The sequence below is a fragment of the Anguilla rostrata genome, chromosome 15 (assembly GCF_018555375.3).
Source record: "Anguilla rostrata isolate EN2019 chromosome 15, ASM1855537v3, whole genome shotgun sequence".
Taxonomy (NCBI): Eukaryota; Metazoa; Chordata; class Actinopteri; order Anguilliformes; family Anguillidae; genus Anguilla; species Anguilla rostrata.
Window position 1 is genome coordinate 32,486,513 of NC_057947.1, and position 20,334 is coordinate 32,506,846.

General features: G+C 47.7%; 1 protein-coding gene across 1 annotated transcript; it reads right to left on the bottom strand.

Annotated features, from left to right (window-relative positions):
- Nucleotides 1-16,228: 16,228 nt before the first annotated feature.
- On the bottom strand, nucleotides 16,229-19,514 carry LOC135241036 (TLR adapter interacting with SLC15A4 on the lysosome). The gene is made up of 2 exons (XM_064311142.1): nucleotides 19,344-19,514; nucleotides 16,229-18,080 (listed from the first exon to the last, which is right to left on the bottom strand). The coding sequence occupies exon 2, from the start codon at nucleotides 18,076-18,078 to the stop codon at nucleotides 17,182-17,184; it is 897 nt and encodes a 298-aa protein (XP_064167212.1). The 5' UTR covers nucleotides 18,079-18,080; nucleotides 19,344-19,514; the 3' UTR covers nucleotides 16,229-17,181.
- Between the last annotated feature and the right edge of the window lie 820 nt (nucleotides 19,515-20,334).

Here is a 20,334-nt window from a genome sequence, read left to right on the forward strand (position 1 = left end):
CTGACTCCCGAGAAGGTTGGGGGTGTCCCTGGTTGAGGTCTGTCCCGCCACGCTCCCCTCTGGGACAGCAGGTCCCTCTTTCCCCCGCCCTGTCAACCTTGATGGCTGCGGTATGAGGCAGACTAGTGGTAGCAGCCTGCTTGTTTGCTTGGGTAGCTAGCCAACAGCAACCTCCCAGCTAGATTCTAACGGCCAATTAAGTTTTTTGGGAATGTTTTTTTGCGTTCAAATTATGTTAATCGCATGCAGGTTTGCCTCATTGGTTTTGTTTCAGTGATCAGGTGTCAACACTTTCAGCAGTTCGGATTTCATTTATTTATTTATTGCCAGTCTTCGGCTGATGGCTGTGAAGCGTTTAAAAAAATGTGCTTCTTCCTGCTCGTGTTTGTTAAATGAGAACCTTGTATATGCCAGCATAAGCATGAGAGCCTGTCGCACTGCAGGTCCAAGCTTTCCGTCCTGTCCCAGGAGTCATTTTGACAGCTACCTGGACTGCCCTCTTCTCAAGGTACCTCTCTTTTTATTAAGTACAGGAACCCCTCTGTCTTTGGCTTGGTCTGTGGATGTGTGTGTTGGGCTACATGACTGGCAGTGGTTGGGGAATGGGGGTGGGAGCGAAAGTTTGGCACGGTGGTGTCAAAAATGACAGAGGCCCTGTAGTAGCATCAATCCCCCCTCTCCTGCTCTTTTCTTTCTCTCTCCTTCCCTCTTTCTCTCCCTCACTCATGGCCATACTCACCCCACCCCCCCCCCCCCGCACTCACCCCCTCCCCAAGTGGAAAAAATAAATTATTGCAGCATAGGCTTAATTGGAGGTTTAGACATTACCCACTCTGAGAAGCTTTTTCGCAACTAAACTTCAGTCAGATTGTTTTTTTGTTTTTTTTTAAATGCTATGAAACCTCATAATTGGTTGACTTCACTTCACATTGTGACTCGGGGAATCGAAGTAAATAGGCTGTTATTGGCTGTGTCCTTTCCATTATAAAGAATAAAACATTTTAATGCTCCACTGCAGTCTGCACATAACACTGCTGTGTCTCTGCTGAGCATCTGGGAAGAAGTGATTCACCATTTGGGTCAGCTTTTTTCAGGCAGTATTTTATTTTTATTTTTTTTTGGAGAAAAATACTAAAACCATACAAGCTATTGATTCAAGTATGGAGCAATTCCTGCCTGAGAGTTAACACAGATACCATTTTCGCTGGTTTCCTGTACCAAGCCTGTCTGTGCAAAACTCTCCAAGCTCGTGATGAAATTTAGAAAATAGGTTTGCACCTACAGCAGCCTATAAGGGAGCCCGGGTAGCGCAAAATCATTTTGACGCAACGAGGCGAAGGTCCTTCAGCAAATGCAGAAAAAATCTATCTCTGTGCCGACAGTACAATAATGACCAGCCTGGTAACATTATGTAAGCTTTACCGTGTCAAATTCACTCGGGTAATTTGCAGACCCGGGACAAATACACATTTGTTTCGGCTTCAAATACGTTTCTACACTGTAGACTGAGCTTATCTGGCGTATTGGATTCTATGACATGCTCTCAAAAAGTGCAAATCCCGCCTTCTGGTCATATTGGCAGGCTCAGTTGTAACAGGCAAGATCAACAGAGCACAGGACAGTATTTGAATACAAAACAAGTACGCATTTGACCCAGGTCTGGTACTTTGCTTACAAAAAAGCTTTAAGCATTTGGCAAATGACAAAGATGACGAGTTGCAAATTGCATTGTGAACTGTAAAAACTGTGTTTTGGAACAAATATCAGTTTTAAGTCTTTGTAATTGTCATTCGTCTGCGGAAAGATGTGTGTTCGAGTGTCTTTCACAAAAACAGGAAAGTCCCTAAAAACAGGGAATACCAAGGGAACAGGGAATACCAAGGGAACAGACACAGCGCCTGCCCATCTATGCAGCCAACATTGTAAACACAAACTTTAGTTCATTTTGCATTTACAAACACTGCAGGGACTGCCTGAGAATTGTTTTTTTTTTGTTTTTTTCCTTTTTTGTTATTCAAGATATGGCAGATGATATCGCGAATGCTAACTATGTTAAACAAATCTGCCATTTCAGTATTTTCTTTTGGCACATTCTTAAAATGAATTTGATGTGATGTTTATCCTGACTAAATGATAACTGTCAAGAAAGGTTGCCTGTAGGTTTTGAATGATAAAATGTCATTTTTGGGAACCATTTTGTGTGTGATATTATCTAAACCAGTGGTTCTCAACTCGGGGTCAGAAAGGGCCAGTGTGGGTGCAGGCTTTTGTTCCAACCAAGCAGTTACACTCCTGATTCTACTAATCAAGGTCCTTCGTAAACACTCCAAAGGTTGATTAGTAGAATCAGGTGTGTAACAGCTTGGTTGGAACAAAAGCCTACACCCACACCGGCCCTTTCTGGCCTGAGTTGAGAACCACTGATCTAAACATTCAAATGTGAGTCTAATATTAATCTTGCCCGGTAGGTTGGAAATGTTTTTTGTTAGCGGACGAGAGACTGATAATGTAACTGAGTATTCAGACAAATACTGAGGCCTGTGAGTAAGGCTACGCTGATTCCCTTCACCTTGAGAAGGGCAGAAACATAATAAAAATCATATATTCACAACAGCTGAATGTTATTTCACCTGCCTGAGAGAACCTACATTTCCAGACCCTATAGAAATAAATACTGTGGAAGGGAAAGGAGCACACTCGTGTCGCCCCCAAAGGGGATCCGAGCGTAATGTCAAACACGTGAAGTGTTTTTCTCCTATTACAGGCGATGTAATATGAAAACCGTTGGGTTTTTAAAGCTCGCGCAGTTATGTCCTTGACAAGATACGCATTTCCCCGCCTCCGCACACAGACAACCCCTCCTCCAAGTTCAGATGTAATTAAGGAAGATTGTGAATGAGGAACGACGGACAGCGTCTCTTCCAAGGCCAGACGCGTAATTCACCGCAAAGTCTCGCCCGCGAACCCCTATTTTACACCCCTGCTAAAAAAAAAAAAAAAAAAAAACAGACTCCCCGCGGGCGGCTGTGTTTAAATATACCCCGCAGTAATTATTCATTTCCTCCCTGTGAAATGGATAAGCCGCTGGAGCGCGGTTCGGACGGAGCCGGGACTTTAAATCACAACCCCATCCGCGCTGGGTAAAAACATCAGTCACAGTGAGCAAATTCGCCTCCCGCATAAAAATGATGGAATCAGCCCTTGTTACCAAGACACCAGTGGTTCGTGCAGTCAATTTTACATATTAATTTATGACCTTGGAAAGTGCCGCTGAACGGGGGAAAGGCGGACCCCGGGCCGTAGCTGTCCCCGGGGAAACGCAGCAGACTTTGACCTAATTTATGTCCTTTTTATCGCGTTTTATTGGGCTCCCTTGAACAGGACACGGACGCGTCGCCTGCACCAGGCAGCGGAACAGGGTCATGTTTGCATAAGAGGCTAAATTATAGGCATAATAGTGTAGCCACGGAGACAGGCAGATGGGCGGGGCAAATCGCGCGCTTGATGGACATCCTGGGAAGATTGAGTCCAGCCTCTTAACAGAGACTTTCGTTTCAAGGGCGACTTGGTTGTTGTGTTGAAGGACCGCATCGGACCGTAGAATCACAAGCATCCTTATGCTGAACCCAAGAATGAACTAAAAAAAAAAAAACATTGTAGTTTCAGTTTGGGTTAAATTCCCAACAGTTACCTGAAAAAAGCCTACTCCTTTGTGCTGATTATATTTCCATATGCGTGTATATTTCTTTAAACTAGCACGGTATTTCAAAATGATGTATCGGAGAAGCCAACAATTAAATTACGCAACAGACCCGTGGCGAAAATCACACTTTTTTTTTCTGTGGATTTAGTTAGAAGGCATAGGCGACACACAGTCTGCAGTTAATTATAATGTTACAAATCATTTTAAATTATCTAATTAGTTTAATTAGTTTGATTAAACTGAAGCTCGGTCTCTTTTTTGTCCCTTTGAGCCCTGGCCTTGTTTCAGGCCGCCGTGCGATCTGACATGTGCCCTGTCATTTTTTCCAACTACTGGGATTTAGATTTTTTCTCCCCGGCGCGCAGGAACTGCCGCCGTGGGCTATGCATGGCAATTTGTGGTCACTCACTCACTCACTCACGGACAACCTGAGAGGGACATTTTGTGGGACGCATGCGCAGGTGGTGCTTCGTTTAGTAGGACACACGTGCAGGTGCATCTCCCAAAATCACCACTTCGAACGGCACCAGATTTTTAAGCACAGCTTTATCGCCTAACGTTACTTTAGCTAACCCTAACACGTTTGCGTTTCGCCTACTTTAGTTTAACTAGTTAGCGCATACCACCAATACAGTTGTATGGACACACGGAGGACAACAAATAATGTTACAGAGGTGAGGACATGCCATAGTTAGCTGGCTATAGTTAACCAAGTTTTACTCATGACACTTTGTACAGATGCACCATGGGTCTGGGCGGTTTCGTGCTTGTTTTAAAAGCATTTTATATATTCTCTATTGTTAAGGACCTCGGGGATGGTAAACCAGTTAAGTTCTGAAGGTGAGGAATCAAATCAAATCTTAAATTTGGTACTCTCAGGAGTACCAAAATGCAGTGACACCAAGAAGACACCTGCGGTCCATTCATAATCAACGACTGTAATGTTAACATAGCACACAATGTGTATTGTAACTGAGGAAAGGCGCGCTATATACAGATAAGTTATCTTGTTCAGCATAAAAATTTTCCAAATGGAAATCCAAAGCAAGAAAGAGAAAAAAAAAAGAACCATGGGCCAGGGGAACCATGGTGCCATCTGAAAAGACAAGTCTGACGTGAAGGGTCTTCAGTCTTTCTCTGAAGATGGGCAGGGTTTCTGCTGGCCTGACTGCAGTGGGAAGCTCATTCCACCAATGGGGGGGGTAGGAATTGACAGGATATGCCCCGGAAGTAAAGGCACACATGGGAGAGGGACCAGGGACCTGGAGTTAGCGGGACAGAGATGTCTGGCTGGTGTGTAATGTGTAACGGTGATCTTTTTAAGATGTCGTGGAGATGTCCCTTTAGCTGCCTGATAGGCTAGGCTAGCACCAAGGTTTTGAATTTGATGTGAGCCTGGCTGGGGGAGTGGCATGGCTGAGGCTGGGGAGGTTGTAGGTCAGACGAGCAGCAGCATTCTGGATGAGTTGCAGAGGTCTGATGGCAGAGGCAGGGAGGCCAGGCGGGAGATGATCAGTGCCTGGACTAGACTAAGATCTGGGCTGAGTAGGCGGGTGAGGAAGGAGCGACAACCTGCCATGATGTTCTCAGACAGGAAGTGTAGTGTTCGTGTCTAGGGGGTTGCGTTTAGTCTAATGATTAAGGAGCTAGGCTTGTAACCTAAAGGTCACAGGTTCGATTCCCATGTAGGACACTGTGCCCTTGAGCAAGGTACTTAACCTGCATTGTTTCAGTACATATCCAACTGTATAAATTGATGAAATTTAAATGCTATGCAAAAAAAAAAAAAAAAAGTAGTGTAACTCTTGACAAGAGCATCTGCTAAATGCCTGTAATGCAATTAACAGTTTTAGTTTTTTCTAGAACCACTCTGAAATTTCCAGCAGATGAAGAGGGTGACACTGTTGGTGCCATCCAGAGTGACGAATGGGTCCAGCGGAGGGACATTGCTGGGAAGTGTTTTATCTCACTTTCATTTGAGCTGAGCTTTAGTTGAAGATTTGTCATCCGGCTTGAGATGCCTTGTAGGCAAGCAGAGATAAGAGCTGGGATGAGTGTATCAGAGTACAGCAGGGTATCAATATGCCTGGACCGGTTGTCTCTGTGTGCCAGGGTTTTAAGTGCACAGAGTGTATCAGAGTATAGCAGGGTATCAATATGCCTGGACCGGTTGTCTCTGTGCACCAGGATTTTAGGTGCATGGTATTGAGAACACATGTTTACTTTCATGGAGAGTATTAGGCTAACTTTTATTATTATTATTATCATTATTATTATTATTATTATTATTATTGCTGTTGCTGTTGTTGTTGTTATTCTTGTTCTGTTTTTTCTTATTCTTATTTTTATTATTATTATTATTATTATCATCATCATCATCATATCCACAAAGTGCATTTCTAGTTATTTGTAATATTTTGCCCAGGGGATGGTGAGCTGATCAGAGAGATGAGAGGAAAATGCTAATGAACTGCAGGGTTTCATGTGCATCCAGTGACCACAGGCAGTTTTTCTCAAACGAACTTGTGTATCGAAGGCATGAAATAGGTGAACCTCTGGGCTGCTTCATCTGCTGGAAAAAGACAAAGTCAGCTGTTTGGAATACGACTGCCTGCCAAGCAGATAAATGAGTGAAAGTTCTTTTTGGGGAAACGTCCCTTTTTTTATTATTGGCAGCAAAAAAAAAAAAAAAAAAGAAAAATGTTTTTCGAATGTTTCTGGCACTGCGTGTGAGTCGGACCACCGAACCTCAGCGGCAGCGTTGAGTTCGGGTAAGGGAACGTCTGTTTCCAATTCTTGCGTTTGAGAGAAAAAAAACAAAAAAGCGGTTCGGAGTGCCGTGTGCAAACGCACACTGCGTACTTTCTGCTCACCGAGGGCCTGGTTTGTGTCAGAGCGAAGCCTCCGCCCGCCGCGGCTGAAAGCCTCCCGTCTGCGCGCCTGTCTGAGCGAAGGTCGTTCCGTAGGTAGCGGCGACCTTGAGGACGCCGGCTGATTGGCCGAGACGCGAGCTTTATTCCCGCGTCCCGCGGTGCCGTTCGACCGACGCGGCGCCGCCCGGCCTCTGTCTCTCTCTCTGATGTAATTACCAAACCGGTCGCCTCCTGCAAGGGCACCGCCACACACACACACACACACACAAAGAGAGAGGAATCTCACATGTAAATTTCCCGTGTAATTAAGTGGCGAGCGTCCTTGCGGGCTGCGCACGGTTTACCTGGGCCCCAGACACGGGCCTTTCATGCTCCGGGAGACAGAAAAGGAGCGAGATGTGCCGCTGCCGTTCCTGACCTTCTGGGAGAAGGATGTGGGTGGGGACGCCAGGGCCGCGCGTGGGTGTGTGCATGGGCGTGCGTGGGCGTGCGTGGGCGTGCGTGTGCGTGCGTGGTGCGTGGTGCGTGCGTGCGTGCGTGGTGCGTGGTGCGTGCGTGCGTGTGGATGTTTGTGTGAGAGAATGTGTGTGTGAGAGAGAGTGTATGCGTGTGTGTGTGTGTGTGTGTGTGTGTGTGCGTGGGCGTGCGTGTGACTGTGAGTGTGTGAGCGTGTGTGTGTGAGAGAGAGAGAGTGTGAGTGTGGGTGTGTGTGTGTGTGTGTGTGTGTGTGTGTGAGTGTGTGTGTGTGTGTGTGTGTGGGGCGTGCGTGTGACTGTGAGTGTGTGAGCGTGTGTGTGTGAGAGAGAGAGAGTGTGAGTGTGTGTGTGTGTGTGGGTGTGTGTGTGGTTGTGGGAGCAGAGAGAGAGTGTGTGTGTGAATATGAGTGTGAGTGTGTGTGGGGTGTGGGCATGTGTGTGTGTGTGTGAGGGAGTGTGTGTGTAAAAAAAAATCTGAATTTTAAAAACAAAAACTGAAACACGAGAATAGGAAAAACTTTAAAGAGCCAGTGATGCTGTAGATGAAAAGTTGGGAACGTTTGCTCACCTGGTTCTTTGACAGGTTTCATAGTTTTTTTTTATGATATGTGTCGTAACTTGATGTTTATTTTGTATGTTGTGTCTCAGTGTTTGCTTGTCTGTGGCAGGGCTCCTCTGTAAAAGAGACCACAGTTCCTGCATAAATAGAGGTTAAATAAATAAATAAATAAAATAAAATAAATTTCTTCCCAGAGACAGGAAAGTTGAGCCTTTCTCTTGACTGAAGAAGGCCATCAGGATCCCTCAGACGGAGATTCTGAACGGTCAGGGGACATAATCCAGCCTATTCAACCGGAGACGAAGGGGTGACTGACATCGTTCTGCTCCGCCGGGTTAGTGACACGTAGGTTGAGATTGTTGTTTGTGCGATTAGATGAATCTCCTGAAAGGTTCTTGTTTGCTGGGCTGGGTTGGAGACAGAGGGAGTGCAGGGGGGACGTGTGTTAGAAAGTCGCTTTCCCTCGTTCCCCCAGACGATGGGTCACGGTGTTCGTTAGAGTGTCAGTTCCTGTGTGCCGGTGCAGTCACTGGTAATTCTGTGTGAGTGTGATTGGGTCAGCCCGGCTCTCTGTCATTCTGAGCTGGGAGGGCGAACCATCATAGAGAACCCTACAAAGAGACACGTTGAAGGATTAATTGTATTTTTCCCGCCCTCCTGTGGCCTGGCACGCTTGGGGGAAGGATGATTGTCGTTTACTCTCTTCATGTGTAACGCATGTGTTTGATTGAAATTTGGCCAAACTGTGTGATGTTGCTGGAATGAACGCACGGGTTAAGTACCAATATCCATAAAGGTTCCTTGAGATTCGCGGTGACATCTTCGCCTGCGACACGATCCCTTTGTGGCGCTGATGTGTCCCCTTCCACCGACCTTCCCGTGGCGGTCAGAACAGCAGAGAATCTGATTACCTTCAAGCGCAGACTAAAGACCCATCTCTTCAGGCTGCACCTCTCCCCGCCCCTCCCTAGCCTCTAGTTTAGCTCAATGTGCCTAGTTAGGCTAATGCGATCATGTTAGTTTTGTGTTTGGCAGGATTGTTTTGTCTGATTCTGATTAGGCAAATGTGATTTCAGTGCTAGTATTGTACTTGGCAGGATTGTTTGTTTGTTTGCTGAACAGGTTACCCTACAGGGTTGGAGTCCTGATCTATGTGGTCACTTCTGGCACTATGATCTTTACTTCACTCTAGTGTGTTTTTCTGCACCTCTGCACCTTGAACTAATGCACTTGCTGTACGTCGCTCTGGATAAGAGCGTCTGCTAAATGCCTGTAATGTAATGTAATGTAATATAACATTACATTAGAGGCATTTAGCAGACGCTCTTATCCAGGGCAACTAACACAACTTTTTTTTACATAGCATTTACATTGCATCCATTTATACAGCCGGAAATATACTGAAGCAATGCAGGTTAAGTACCTTGCTCAAGGGTACAACGGCAGTGTCCTACCTGGGAATCGAACCTGTGACCTTTAGGTTACAAGACCAGTTCCTTACCCATTATACTACATTGCCACCCTTCCATGGATCTTTCCACAGTTAACAGAAAATGCAGGCAAAATTACCTTCGGCTACAGTGTTTTTTTCTCTTAATGCTGCTTATCCTGTTCTTGGAGCATCATCATGATTGCTATGAACCAAGGCTGGGAGACCCGGACTAAGACAGACAGTAATGTTGTTTATGAGCAGAGCTTTATGACTCACTCACATTAACCCTGCACTACTGAGGGTAGACCTGCACTACCTGTGCATAAACAGGTGGGATATCAGTAATGAGCTCTGTGAGTGAACAGGTGGGATATCAGTAATGAGCTCTGTGCATAAACAGGTGGGATATCAGTAATGAGCCATGCTCTGTGAGTGAACAAGTGGGATATCAGTAATGAGCTCTGTGAGTAAACAGGTGGGATATCAGTAATGAGCTCTGTGAGTGAACAGGTGGGATATCAGTAATGGGCTCTGTGAGTAAACAGGTGGGATATCAGTAATGAGCCATGCTCTGTGAGTGAACAGGTGGGATATCAGTAATGAGCTCTGTGAGTAAACAGGTGGGATATCAGTAATGAGCTCTGTGAGTAAACAGGTGGGGTATCAGTAATCGGCTCTGTGTGTAAACAGGTGGGATATCAGTAATGAGCCGTGCTCTGTGTGTAAACAGGTGGGATATCAGTAATGAGCTCTGTGAGTAAACAGGTGGGATATCAGTAGTGAGCTTTGTGAGTGAACAGGTGGGATATCAGTAATGAGCTCTGTGAGTGAACAGGTGGGATATCAGTAATGAGCTCTGTGTGTAAACAGGTGGGATATCAGTAATGAGCCATGCTCTGTGAGTAAACAGGTGGGATATCAGTAATGAGCTCTGTGAGTAAACAGGTGGGATATCAGTAATGAGCTCTGTGAGTGAACAGGTGGGATATCAGTAATGAGCTCTGTGAGTGAACAGGTGGGATATCAGTAATGAGCTCTGTGTGTAAACAGGTGGGATATCAGTAATGAGCCATGCTCTGTGAGTAAACAGGTGGGATATCAGTAATGAGCTCTGTAGTAAACAGGTGGGATATCAGTAATGAGCTCTGTGAGTGAACAGGTGGGATATCAGTAATGAGCTCTGTGAGTGAACAGGTGGGATATCAGTAATGAGCTCTGTGAGTAAACAGGTGGGATATCAGTAATGAGCTCTGTGTGTAAACAGATGGGATATCAGTAATGAGCTCCGTGAGTAAACAGGTGGGATATCAGTAATGAGCTCTGTGCTTAAAAAGGTGGGATATCAGTAATGGGCTCTGTGTGTAAACAGATGGGATATCAGTAATGAGCTGTGCTCTGTGAGTGAACAGGTGGGATATCAGTAATGAGCTGTGCTCTGTGAGTAAACAAGTGGGTATCAGCAATGGACTGGCATACTTATTCAGTCATTTTTATCTCATATAATAAATCATTAATGTTGAGTACTGTAGCATGCAAGTCAATAATGATGATATTTTAAATTCCATGATATTTAATGGTATTCAGTGATATGACTTGCCCTTACAAATTTACAACAAGCTGAGTTCTGCCTGTAAAATAAGGCAGCACCGAGGCTGTTTCATTTCACATTACTAAATTTCATGTAAAAGAATTTATGAAAAATTGAATTATATTTATAGAATTAATCTCTGTCGGGTTTGTAACAAGAAGCGTGAGCTCGGCGAGGAAGCAAACATTGCATTATCCGCCTCTTTTCATCGTAAATATTATATTCCAAGAGATGTTTTCAAAGGGGACGGACGCAGCCTCATTTGAAATGGATCGGATTAGAAATGGCGCAACTTCATTTGATGGCGGGGGGGGGGGGGGGGCAGGAGGAGAAGACGGTTGTAAGGAGAGAAAAGGAGAAAAACACAAAAACAACCTGCGCTGGTCTTCAGCCTTGGGTTTGATTGGCAGCGTTCTGTCCTTGCCCACCTCAACCCTACATTAATGGCTGGGAAATTACTTTATGAACCCATAAAAGACATGGTCTGAGACAGGCTTTCTGTTGCAGGGCATTGAGGAGTCTGTTGTTTTCATTGAATTGTTTTCTGTTTGTCCTTCATGCTCCACCCCCCCCATCCCCTTCCACCCCCCCCCCCCCCCCCCCCCCCCCCAGTCCTTCATGATTTTCAGCCTTTACAGCAGCAGGCTGTCTGGTTTCCGCTATTCAAAGTGCCGAATGAAAGTGAAGACCAGCCCTGACCCGAACCACACGCGTGTCAGATGTGATCAGACAGAACTTAAGAAGCGGAGCACAATGCAGGCCCGAATCCTGTGTGTGAATATGCATCCTTGGGAGTAATGCACATCTGCCCCTGCTTGCTGCAGCATTGTGCATGCTAACTGCGCATCTGCCCCTGCTTGCTGCAGCGTTGTGCATGCTAACTGCGCATCTGCCCTGCTTGCTGCAGTATTGAGCATGCTAACTGCGCATCTGCCCTGCTTGCTGCAGCATTGTGCATGCTAACTGCGCATCTGCCCTGCTTGCTGCAGTATTGAGCATGCTAACTGCGCATCTGCCCTGCTTGCTGCAGCATTGTGCATGCTAACTGCGCATCTGCCCTGCTTGCTGCAGCATTGTGCATGCTAACTGCGCATCTGCCCTGCTTGTCGCAGTATTGTGCATGTTAACTGCGCATCTGCCCTGCTTTCTGCAGTGCTGCACATGCTAACTGCACATCTGCCCTATTTGCTGCAGTGTTGCAACACTATAATGGATAACAAAATGGCAGCTCGTTTTTTGTGGCTCACATCCTGCTGACAAATTCAGCAGTTTAAGAGTGTTGCTTAAACGAACATGACTCAAAAAAATAAGCAATGGCAGCAGTGTGAATATGCATGAATGAATTTACTCAACCAACCGTTTCCAAAGGGCGTATTTATTACCAACAAATTGGGAACATTGGGAAACAATAACTCAGATAAAATGAAGTGACAAATTTATTCACTAATCTATGGAAATGTTCCTGAATTAGCGTAAGTGAGCTGCAGTGAGCTGGCAGAGGAACATATGCTGTGATACAGTATATGAGGTGAATTAACGCTCCGTATGTTCAGGCATTGGGCACATTGGGACTCTGGAATTAAACTGTGTTTGTTTATACTATGAGATGTTTACTCTAATGTCGCTGATTACTTGTTAGCTAATTCATTTCTCAACGTGAACAGCAGTGTGGCGTACATGCCTGGATACTGCACATGCAACTACTTGTTAGGCTATTTGAAACTTACAAGCATTTTTTTTGCAGCTTCAAATGGGCTGACCATGTCTAAGATCAGCAATTGGCTATAGGACTATTTGTGGGCTTGGCATTATGATAGGGCTGCTTTATCAATATTTGATGTTGGCTTTGATGACGGAGAAGCAGATAAGCTGTCCCAATTGTCTTCACGCCTCCTTGCTCTCTCCTTTCCTCCACTCCTCTCCTCCCCTCCGTTCCTGCAAATGCTTGCAGGTAGGAGACGACTGGTAGTGGAGGAAAGAAGATGAGGAGTGAAAAGTAATTTTTCCAACCAGGACTGGAGTTTAACCTGCAACACTGCAGCCCTCCAGGACTGGAGTTAAACCTGCAGACCCTGCAGCCCTCCGGGACTGGAGTTAAACCTGCAGACACTGCAGCCCTCCAGGACTGGAGTTAAACCTGCAGACACTGCAGCCCTCCAGGACTGGAGTTAAACCTGCAGACACTGCAGCCCTCCAGGACTGGAGTTAAACCTGCAGACACTGCAGCCCTCCAGGACTGGAGTTAAACCTGCAGACACTGTGGCCCTCCAAGACTGTTTATCTTAAATCCCAACTTTAAGTTTTTCTATAAAGCACAACGCAGGAAACATGACCTCCGCCTGCCAGACGGCCTGGTGTCACGGGAAACACAGACGAACTGGTTCAGGTCTTCGTCTGGATTGAGAGATTGTTGCATGCCCTGCAGGGGGCGTAGCTGCGATGGTGATGACTGGCAGTAATAAGGCCTAATTAGCTTGTAGCCTGGGCAGCGTTGGCGGTGGCACAAGGACACGCACTTCCCCAAGGCCTCCACGCTAACAGAGCAGACAGGAAGCATTTGTTTCTGCGGGCCTTGAAATCAGCACACACAAACCCCATATGGATTTTTTTCCCCGTGTCCTTAATCCCTTTTTAATGAGCCTCTGTTTGTTTTTTATCTCCTTGAAATTTGAGCTTCGAGACTGTAAGTGTTCAAACTTTTACCGAGGCGGAGTTCAGGCACTGCAAGCATGCAAATGCACAGGTTTTATTTCTGGTGGCAAAACGTTCTGGTTAATCAATGATCCCAAAGCAGTGAGAAAGCACGTGCATGTGCCAGGGCATGCACGTGCATGTATGTCTGTGTGCGTATGTTTGTGTGAGGGTGGCAGTGTGGTGCTATTTTATGTTTTTACATGTACTCTATGTTTTAACTTTTTATTATATGGTGTATTTAATTGCCTTGGGTGTTTTTGATCTTGCGTTATTACTGTTTTCACTGCTTGCCCCTCTGGGGACAAATAAAGTTACTACTACTACTAATGGGTAAGAAACTGGTCTTGTGGCCTAAAGGTCGCAGGTTTGATTCCCAGGTAGGGGATCTGGATAAGAGCGTCTGCCAAATGCCTGTAATGTAAATGTAAACCCTCCCACTGGCTGAGGGGGAGACAGGAGCCCCAAGACAAAAATAAACTGATAAGATGAGGTTAGGCACTATAAAGATTGTCAACACACAGAGTATATGTACTGAAGACCCAACTCAATTTCAGGCTATGCTCTAACCCTGCAGGGCTACCTCAGATCGTAGGTTCTTGCACTCGACTGAACTACCAAGTGTGTCAGATCCGGTAAGGCTAGCTTGACACCGACGCTAAACTACCGATGTGCGTCGGTAACCTGACCGCCTACACCGAGTGTCGTCCGTAAGGCTACTTGAATGAGTAACAAGCTTTGGCTTTGACAGCCTGTTGACACTGATGTGTGTAAACAGTCCCTTAATGTGTGCCCCTTAGATCTGATGAGCAAGCATCTGGTCCTGCTGGCTTGAGTGTGTGCCCCAGCCCGCTCCACAATCCAGACAACCGGATCTGACTTCATGAACTCCACTATTAAACTTTACCATTTAACAGGCTATCGGACTATAGGAACGGATAACGGTAGGACTGGCTAAAGAGAAAAGTTTTAAGAAGTCTACACTTAAAGACAGAGAGATGTGTGTATCTGAAGCTCACTGTGTGTGTGTGCATGAGTATGTGCATTTCTGCTTTTTTTTCTTCATAATAATAATTAATATATTTTCTTAATATTTTTTATCATTTTGTTATTTCTAATAGTATTTATTCAACAAAATCGCAGCTCTGCAGTCACGGTTATGGAATCCGTCTGCCTGATTTCCTCAGACGGTCGCTGAAGTTCCGGCGGGTTCATCGTTGCTCCTGCGGCGAAGGGGGATGTGAAAGCCAGCCGCACATCGCCCGCCCGCCCGCATGCCCGCCCGCCCGCCCGCCCGCATGCCCGCCCGCCCGCCCGTCCATCTTTACCGACGCGTCCCTGAATCAAAGAAGACTGTTGAGTCGAGGTCATGCCTTTCAGCGAGAGAAAAAAAAAAAAACCCAAGAGGAGACGATTACTCACATCCGCCCGGTTTCCCGGGAAACGCTGCCGCTCTGGCCTTGCTCGGCTCGGCGAGCTCCTCTGGTTCTGCTCTCGGGTCTAGAGCTCCTCTGGTTCTGCTCTCGGGTCTGGAGCTCCTCTGGTTCTGCTCTCCGGTTCTGCTCTCGGGTCTGGAGCTCCTCTGGTTCTGCTCTCGGGTCTGGAGCTCCTCCGGTTCTGCTCTCGGGTCTGGAGCTCCTCTGGTTCTGCTCTCGGGTCTGGAGCTCCTCCGGTTCTGCTCTCGGGTCTGGAGCTCCTCTGGTTCTGCTCTCGGGTTCTGCTCTCGGGTCTGGAGCTCCTCTGGTTCTGCTCTCGGGTCTGGAGCTCCTCTGGTTCTGCTCTCGGGTCTGGAGCTCCTCGGTTCTGCTCGGGTCTGAGCTCTCGGTTCTGCTCTCGGGTCTGGAGCTCCTCTGGTTCTGCTCTCGGGTCTGGAGCTCCTCCGGTTCTGCTCTCGGGTCTGGAGCTCCTCTGGTTCTGCTCTCGGGTCTGGAGCTCCTCCGGTTCTGCTCTCGGGTCTGGGGGCGAAGCGGCCCTGCAGGGAAGTGAGACCTGCGGTGCTGTGGCGGGCGTTCCGAGACACAGCTGCACGAAAGAACGCTTCCTCCTAGAAAGCGAGGTTTTTTTGGGGGGTTTTTTTATTTTAGATTTTTTTGGGGACTGCCGGGTACAGACCGCACCAAGCCTCGTGTAACCACGGCTGCGACCAGGGGCGCCATTTGGGGCGAGGAGAGGGGGAGGGAGTTGGGACAATTCCAAGAGCCCTGAATGACCGGAGTCCTCAAAAACAACACGATGGTGGGGCCCAATTTGAAATGTTTTCATGGGATGCTAAAACCCCTGGTGGCGCCCCTGGCTGTGACTGACACCACGGACTGATTATTTTGGCACTCGTTAACAGATTGTGTGATAAGTGATTGCATTTCAAGGGGCGATATAGCTCAGGAGGTAAGACCGAGGTAAGCTCAGGAGGTAAGACCGATTGTCTGGCAGTCGGAGGGTTGCCGGTTCAAACCCCGCCCTGGGCATGTCGAAGTGTCCTTGAGCAAGACACCTAATCCCTAATCCCTAACTGCTCTGGCGAATGAGAGGCATCAATTGTAAAGCGCTTTGGATAAAAGCGCTATATAAATGCAGTCCATTTACCATTTACCAAAAATGGTGAAAGCTGCCTCTGTGTGAACCACCCAGATGAGCTAAATAGGACCCAACAATCACAGGACATGAGCTGTGTCCCTGAGCCAAAAACCTCCAGGCTTCAAACTGGCAGTACCCTTAACTTCAGAACTACCATCAAGCGGAGAGCAGGAAATATATTTTTTGGTCTTTCAATCAAAACTGAAAACATTTGTCATTTATTGTTTGAATGCAAGTGGATTGTGGGGGTGAGAAAGCCATAAGAAGCAAACATTAAACAAATAGCTACAGTTCAGGAAGCATCAATCACATAAGGACATGAGCAGAAAAAGCAGGGGGAAAAAAATCAATTTTATTTTCCCTTCAGTTGCAGTACAGATGTCTGGCTTTTTGTCCTTCTTTATTATTTTGAAAAATTAATCGAAGAAGCACAAGGTCAGGTGCCTCATAAACCGAAAAAAGGATGGAAGTCGTTCTTTTGAAGGGCAGCGCCGTCTGAATTCCTCAGACAACGGGGGTCTTTTTAAAAAAAACGTCCGCCACTTCAAACGGATCCAGCTGGGTCGTGATGAGCTTTACTTTGTTGACGAAGACGGGCTTTTTAATTACCAAACTACATCAGACCTTGTGAAGATGCGGGCGAGAGCGTCGGTCCAATCAGGGGAGACTGCGATAACGTTCGCAGTGTCGGGCTGCTGTTTCACGGGGATCCTCCTCAGTGCGCTAACCCTCCAGCACCAGCCCTGTCATAAAAGCCCTGTCTGCTCCTCTCTGGCTGGGGCGACGCCCTGGTCCAGCGGCGCGTATGATGGAGGGTGTGACTGTTTCGCGCCTGGCGTCTGCTTTAATTATTTAACACCCCGATCGTTTAATTAATCTGACACTTTTTGGGTGCGGTGCAGCTGTCAGCGGCGCGTGTGTGTTTCCTGGGGGGGGGGAGGCTTTACTGCCGTGTGATGAAGGAGCAAACCCTCGCCGCTGCGCGCAGCTGTTTACACAATTAAAGCCAAAAAGAACTGCGGTTAAAAAGCCGAGCGTTAAACTGTGCAGCCCCTCTATCTTAGGGCCCTCAGCCACGCCCTTAAGGGCCCTCAGGCACAATCTTAGGGCCCTCAGGCACACTCTTAGGGCCCTCAGGCACAATCTTAGGGCCCCTCAGCAGCACTCTTAGGGCCCCTCAGCCACATCCTTAAAGCCCTCAGCCGTACCCTTAGGGGCCCCAAATGCACTCTCAGGGCCCTCAGCAGCGTTCTTAGGGCCCCTTAGCCCCCCCCCCCAAGGGCCCTCAGGGCTGGTCCTCGGAGATCTGGAGCTGGGGGGTGCTGATCTCACCGGACGAGGGCAGGCCGCTGGCCACGCGCAGCAGGCAGCTGATCACCATGTCCTTGGCCCGGGCGGCCTCCAGGTTCTGCTCGCGGGACAGCTGCTGGGTGATCTGGTCCACGCTGGTGAGGATGAGCTCGGAGGCCAGCACGGCGGAGGGGGAGCCCTGCTGGGCCAGGCTCTCCACCATGTACTGGCGGTACAGGTCCACCAGCTTCTGCTCCAGGTACGCGTTCAGCTGCGAGTTGGAGAGCGGGCCGCCGCCGCCGCCGTGGAACAGGAAGCTGCGGTCCTTGCCGCTGCTCGTCCGCCAGCGGGAGGAGTCGCCGCGCGCGGGGGCCCGGGACGAGCGGGGCGGCGAGCCCCGTCCGGGGGGGGACTCCAGGGGCGGGGGGATTTCGCTGGACTGCAGGAACGGCCCGCTGGGGAGGCGGGGGCTGCCGGCCGCCTCCCCCTGTCCCGCGCCGAGGCTGAGGGGGAGGACCTGGTCGCCCCCGATCAGCAGGTCGCTGTAGTTCTTGCAGATGCTCTTGCAGGACGACGGCACCAGGAAGGTGTCCCCGCTGGGTTTGGACAGCCAGGGGATGTCCAATTCGGGGGTGGTCTGCCTGCTCTGCGCGGGGATGCTGTTCCGGTCGCCGCGACGACCCCCGGGCACAGTTTGGGACGGGCCCGGAACGGCGCCGCGCCCGTCTCCGCCGGGCGCCTCCGTCGCTGACCGGGGCCTGGCGGAACGTTCCGGAAAACCGCCGGGCTCCGCCATGTCCCCGTGCGGCGGTTCGAGCTCGGAGGGGGCCGCGTGGGGGGGCTCGGAGTCCAGGCAGAACCGCATTCTCCAGAGAGCACTTTCACAAAACATCCCTGCAATGCGAGAGCGACACACCACAGAGCTCAGACACGGCCCTCGGGACCTGCCACCAGGGGGCGCCAACTCCCAGCTTTTTCCCTGTCTCTCACTGGCACATGCAGCAGCGCTGACCCTGCAGGTAATAAAAGTCTGCTTTTTTGGTCTACAGAAGCGCACTTTGGCAAGTATAGTCATCGTTAAAGACGAATGCGCTGAGCTGCATTTGTGAAGGAAAAAAAATGTAATGTTTGCATTTGCTTGTATGTTAAGATCAAATACTTTTTTTGATTGAATACAGGCCTTAATTGAATACAGTGTCTGGCAATGAAATATACCTTTTCTGTACTAATAAGCACTGCTGTGCTTGATATGGAAGCAAATCATTTGTGAGACTATTAACAACTGCCATTTCTCTGCCAGGGAAAGCCAAGAACAGACATAAAAAGGGACAAATATCACACTGTCATTTTAGCTTTCAAATAGCAGCAACCTTTCAGCTTTCAAATAGCAGCAACAGGCCATTTTTGGTCTTGTCTCGAAAATCCAAACATTCAGCAATGATCTTATATTGGAAATAAATGTAAATATGAACTTTATCTGTGACTTTGCAGCCAACAGGATGGCCCCCCTCTACTTGCGGGACATGATTCGATTCTATACGCCTGCTCGACCACTCCGCTCTGTAGCAGCAGGGCGCCTTGCACTCCCTCCCACCCGAGCAAAGAAATCACGAAGCTTCTGCACCCGAGCTCCCCTGTGGTGGAACAAACTTCCTGTGCCTCTTCAAACCGCTCACTACCCATCTTCCGCCGTGGTCTGAAGACGCATCTCTTCAGACTATACCTGGACTAACTGCCACCACTCTGTATATCATTTCACTTTAAATACCCCCCCTTTCATGACACTCATGTTACATGTACCCCCATTCCAGCACTTTTTTGTGATTTGTATTTGTCCTAATATTGTAGCTTCTTCTTCTCCCTAGTTTGGCTTGGCATACGTTCGGTCCGAACAGTGTTCACTGTGTGAACTGAACTGTGTTCTTGGCTCGAAATAGCTGTACGAAATTAGTCTCATACCTCATTGAACCCGTGTTCTGTAGTTGTCCAACGACTATGATATACACTTTTGTACGTCGCTTTGGATAAAAGCGTCTGCTAAATAAATGTAATGTAATGTAACTTCCAGATCACTCTATACATTTTGTTTACCAGCCAAACTCATTGGTGACAATACTGTGGTGGTAAACCAAAGGAGCGTGTCCTGAAATATCTTACCTGTAGCTGGGATCGATGCAGGCGCACGTCTCTGATCTGGAGCTGCACCCTGAGCCTGCGAAGTTCAGCAAGGAGGAAACAGCAGTAACAGTGCAGTTACAACGACACCCTCAAAACCCCAGAGAGAGCGAGAGAGAGAGAGAGAGAGAGAGCGAGAGAGACAGCTGCCCGCCCTGCAGTAACACCCCGGTGGCAGCAGGTAGCAGCGGTGTCCTCAGCCAGAGAGAGAGCAAGAGACACCCTCCCTGCAGGTATGTAATATACAAGGTATGTATGTAATATTAAATGTAATATATGAATATTTTATATGGTGACTTCATCAGAATGGCTTTCAAACTCAAATTTCAAATTTTATGATTTCCTGAGCGGGATGGGCACATTCATGAACAGCCAGTACTGCATGTCACAGATTATTAAATAGAGACTAGAAACTGAGACAGAGCGTCTTTGGAGAAGCGAAACTTTCAGGTGCCTTGTTTGGACCACATAGGTGAGAAAGCAAAACCCCACAGCATTCATGAAAGTAACATTCGTAAAAACAGACTCCAATTGTTTTTCGCTTTTTTTTTTAAACATTTGCTTGGTAAAAATAATTTAATGTGCTTTACCAAGGCATTTTTAGTGTATGTATAAGAGCAGTAACTGCACAGCAAACTTTTTTTTCAGAGAACCAAGCATTCTAAAATGGGTGAAACTAAATTAAAATTTAGCTGTTTTGCATGAAAGAGGAAGTGGTCCTTGGGAGCCCTGAGGCATGCAGAAAGTCAGGCCAGCTGGTAAAACGGTTTCCTTTCTGTCAGATTTGGCCCGAGTGGCTGAATGATGTGATGATTATTTGTTCCCATCAGCCAAACAGGCCCTCTGTGTGGCCCTGTCCTACAGATGGTTTGTTTGCGCAGTAGCAGCCAGCGATGGTCTTTTAAAGTGCTACAGCAGAGACTTCTGTGTGTTGATAAATGGGGTTTGGGGATGGTCTTAATAATAGACCCAG

Coding starts and splice junctions, on each gene's coding strand:
- LOC135241036 (XM_064311142.1), bottom strand. CDS start 18,078: ATGTTTTGTGAAAGTGCTCTCTGGAGAATGCGGTTCTGCCTGGACTCC.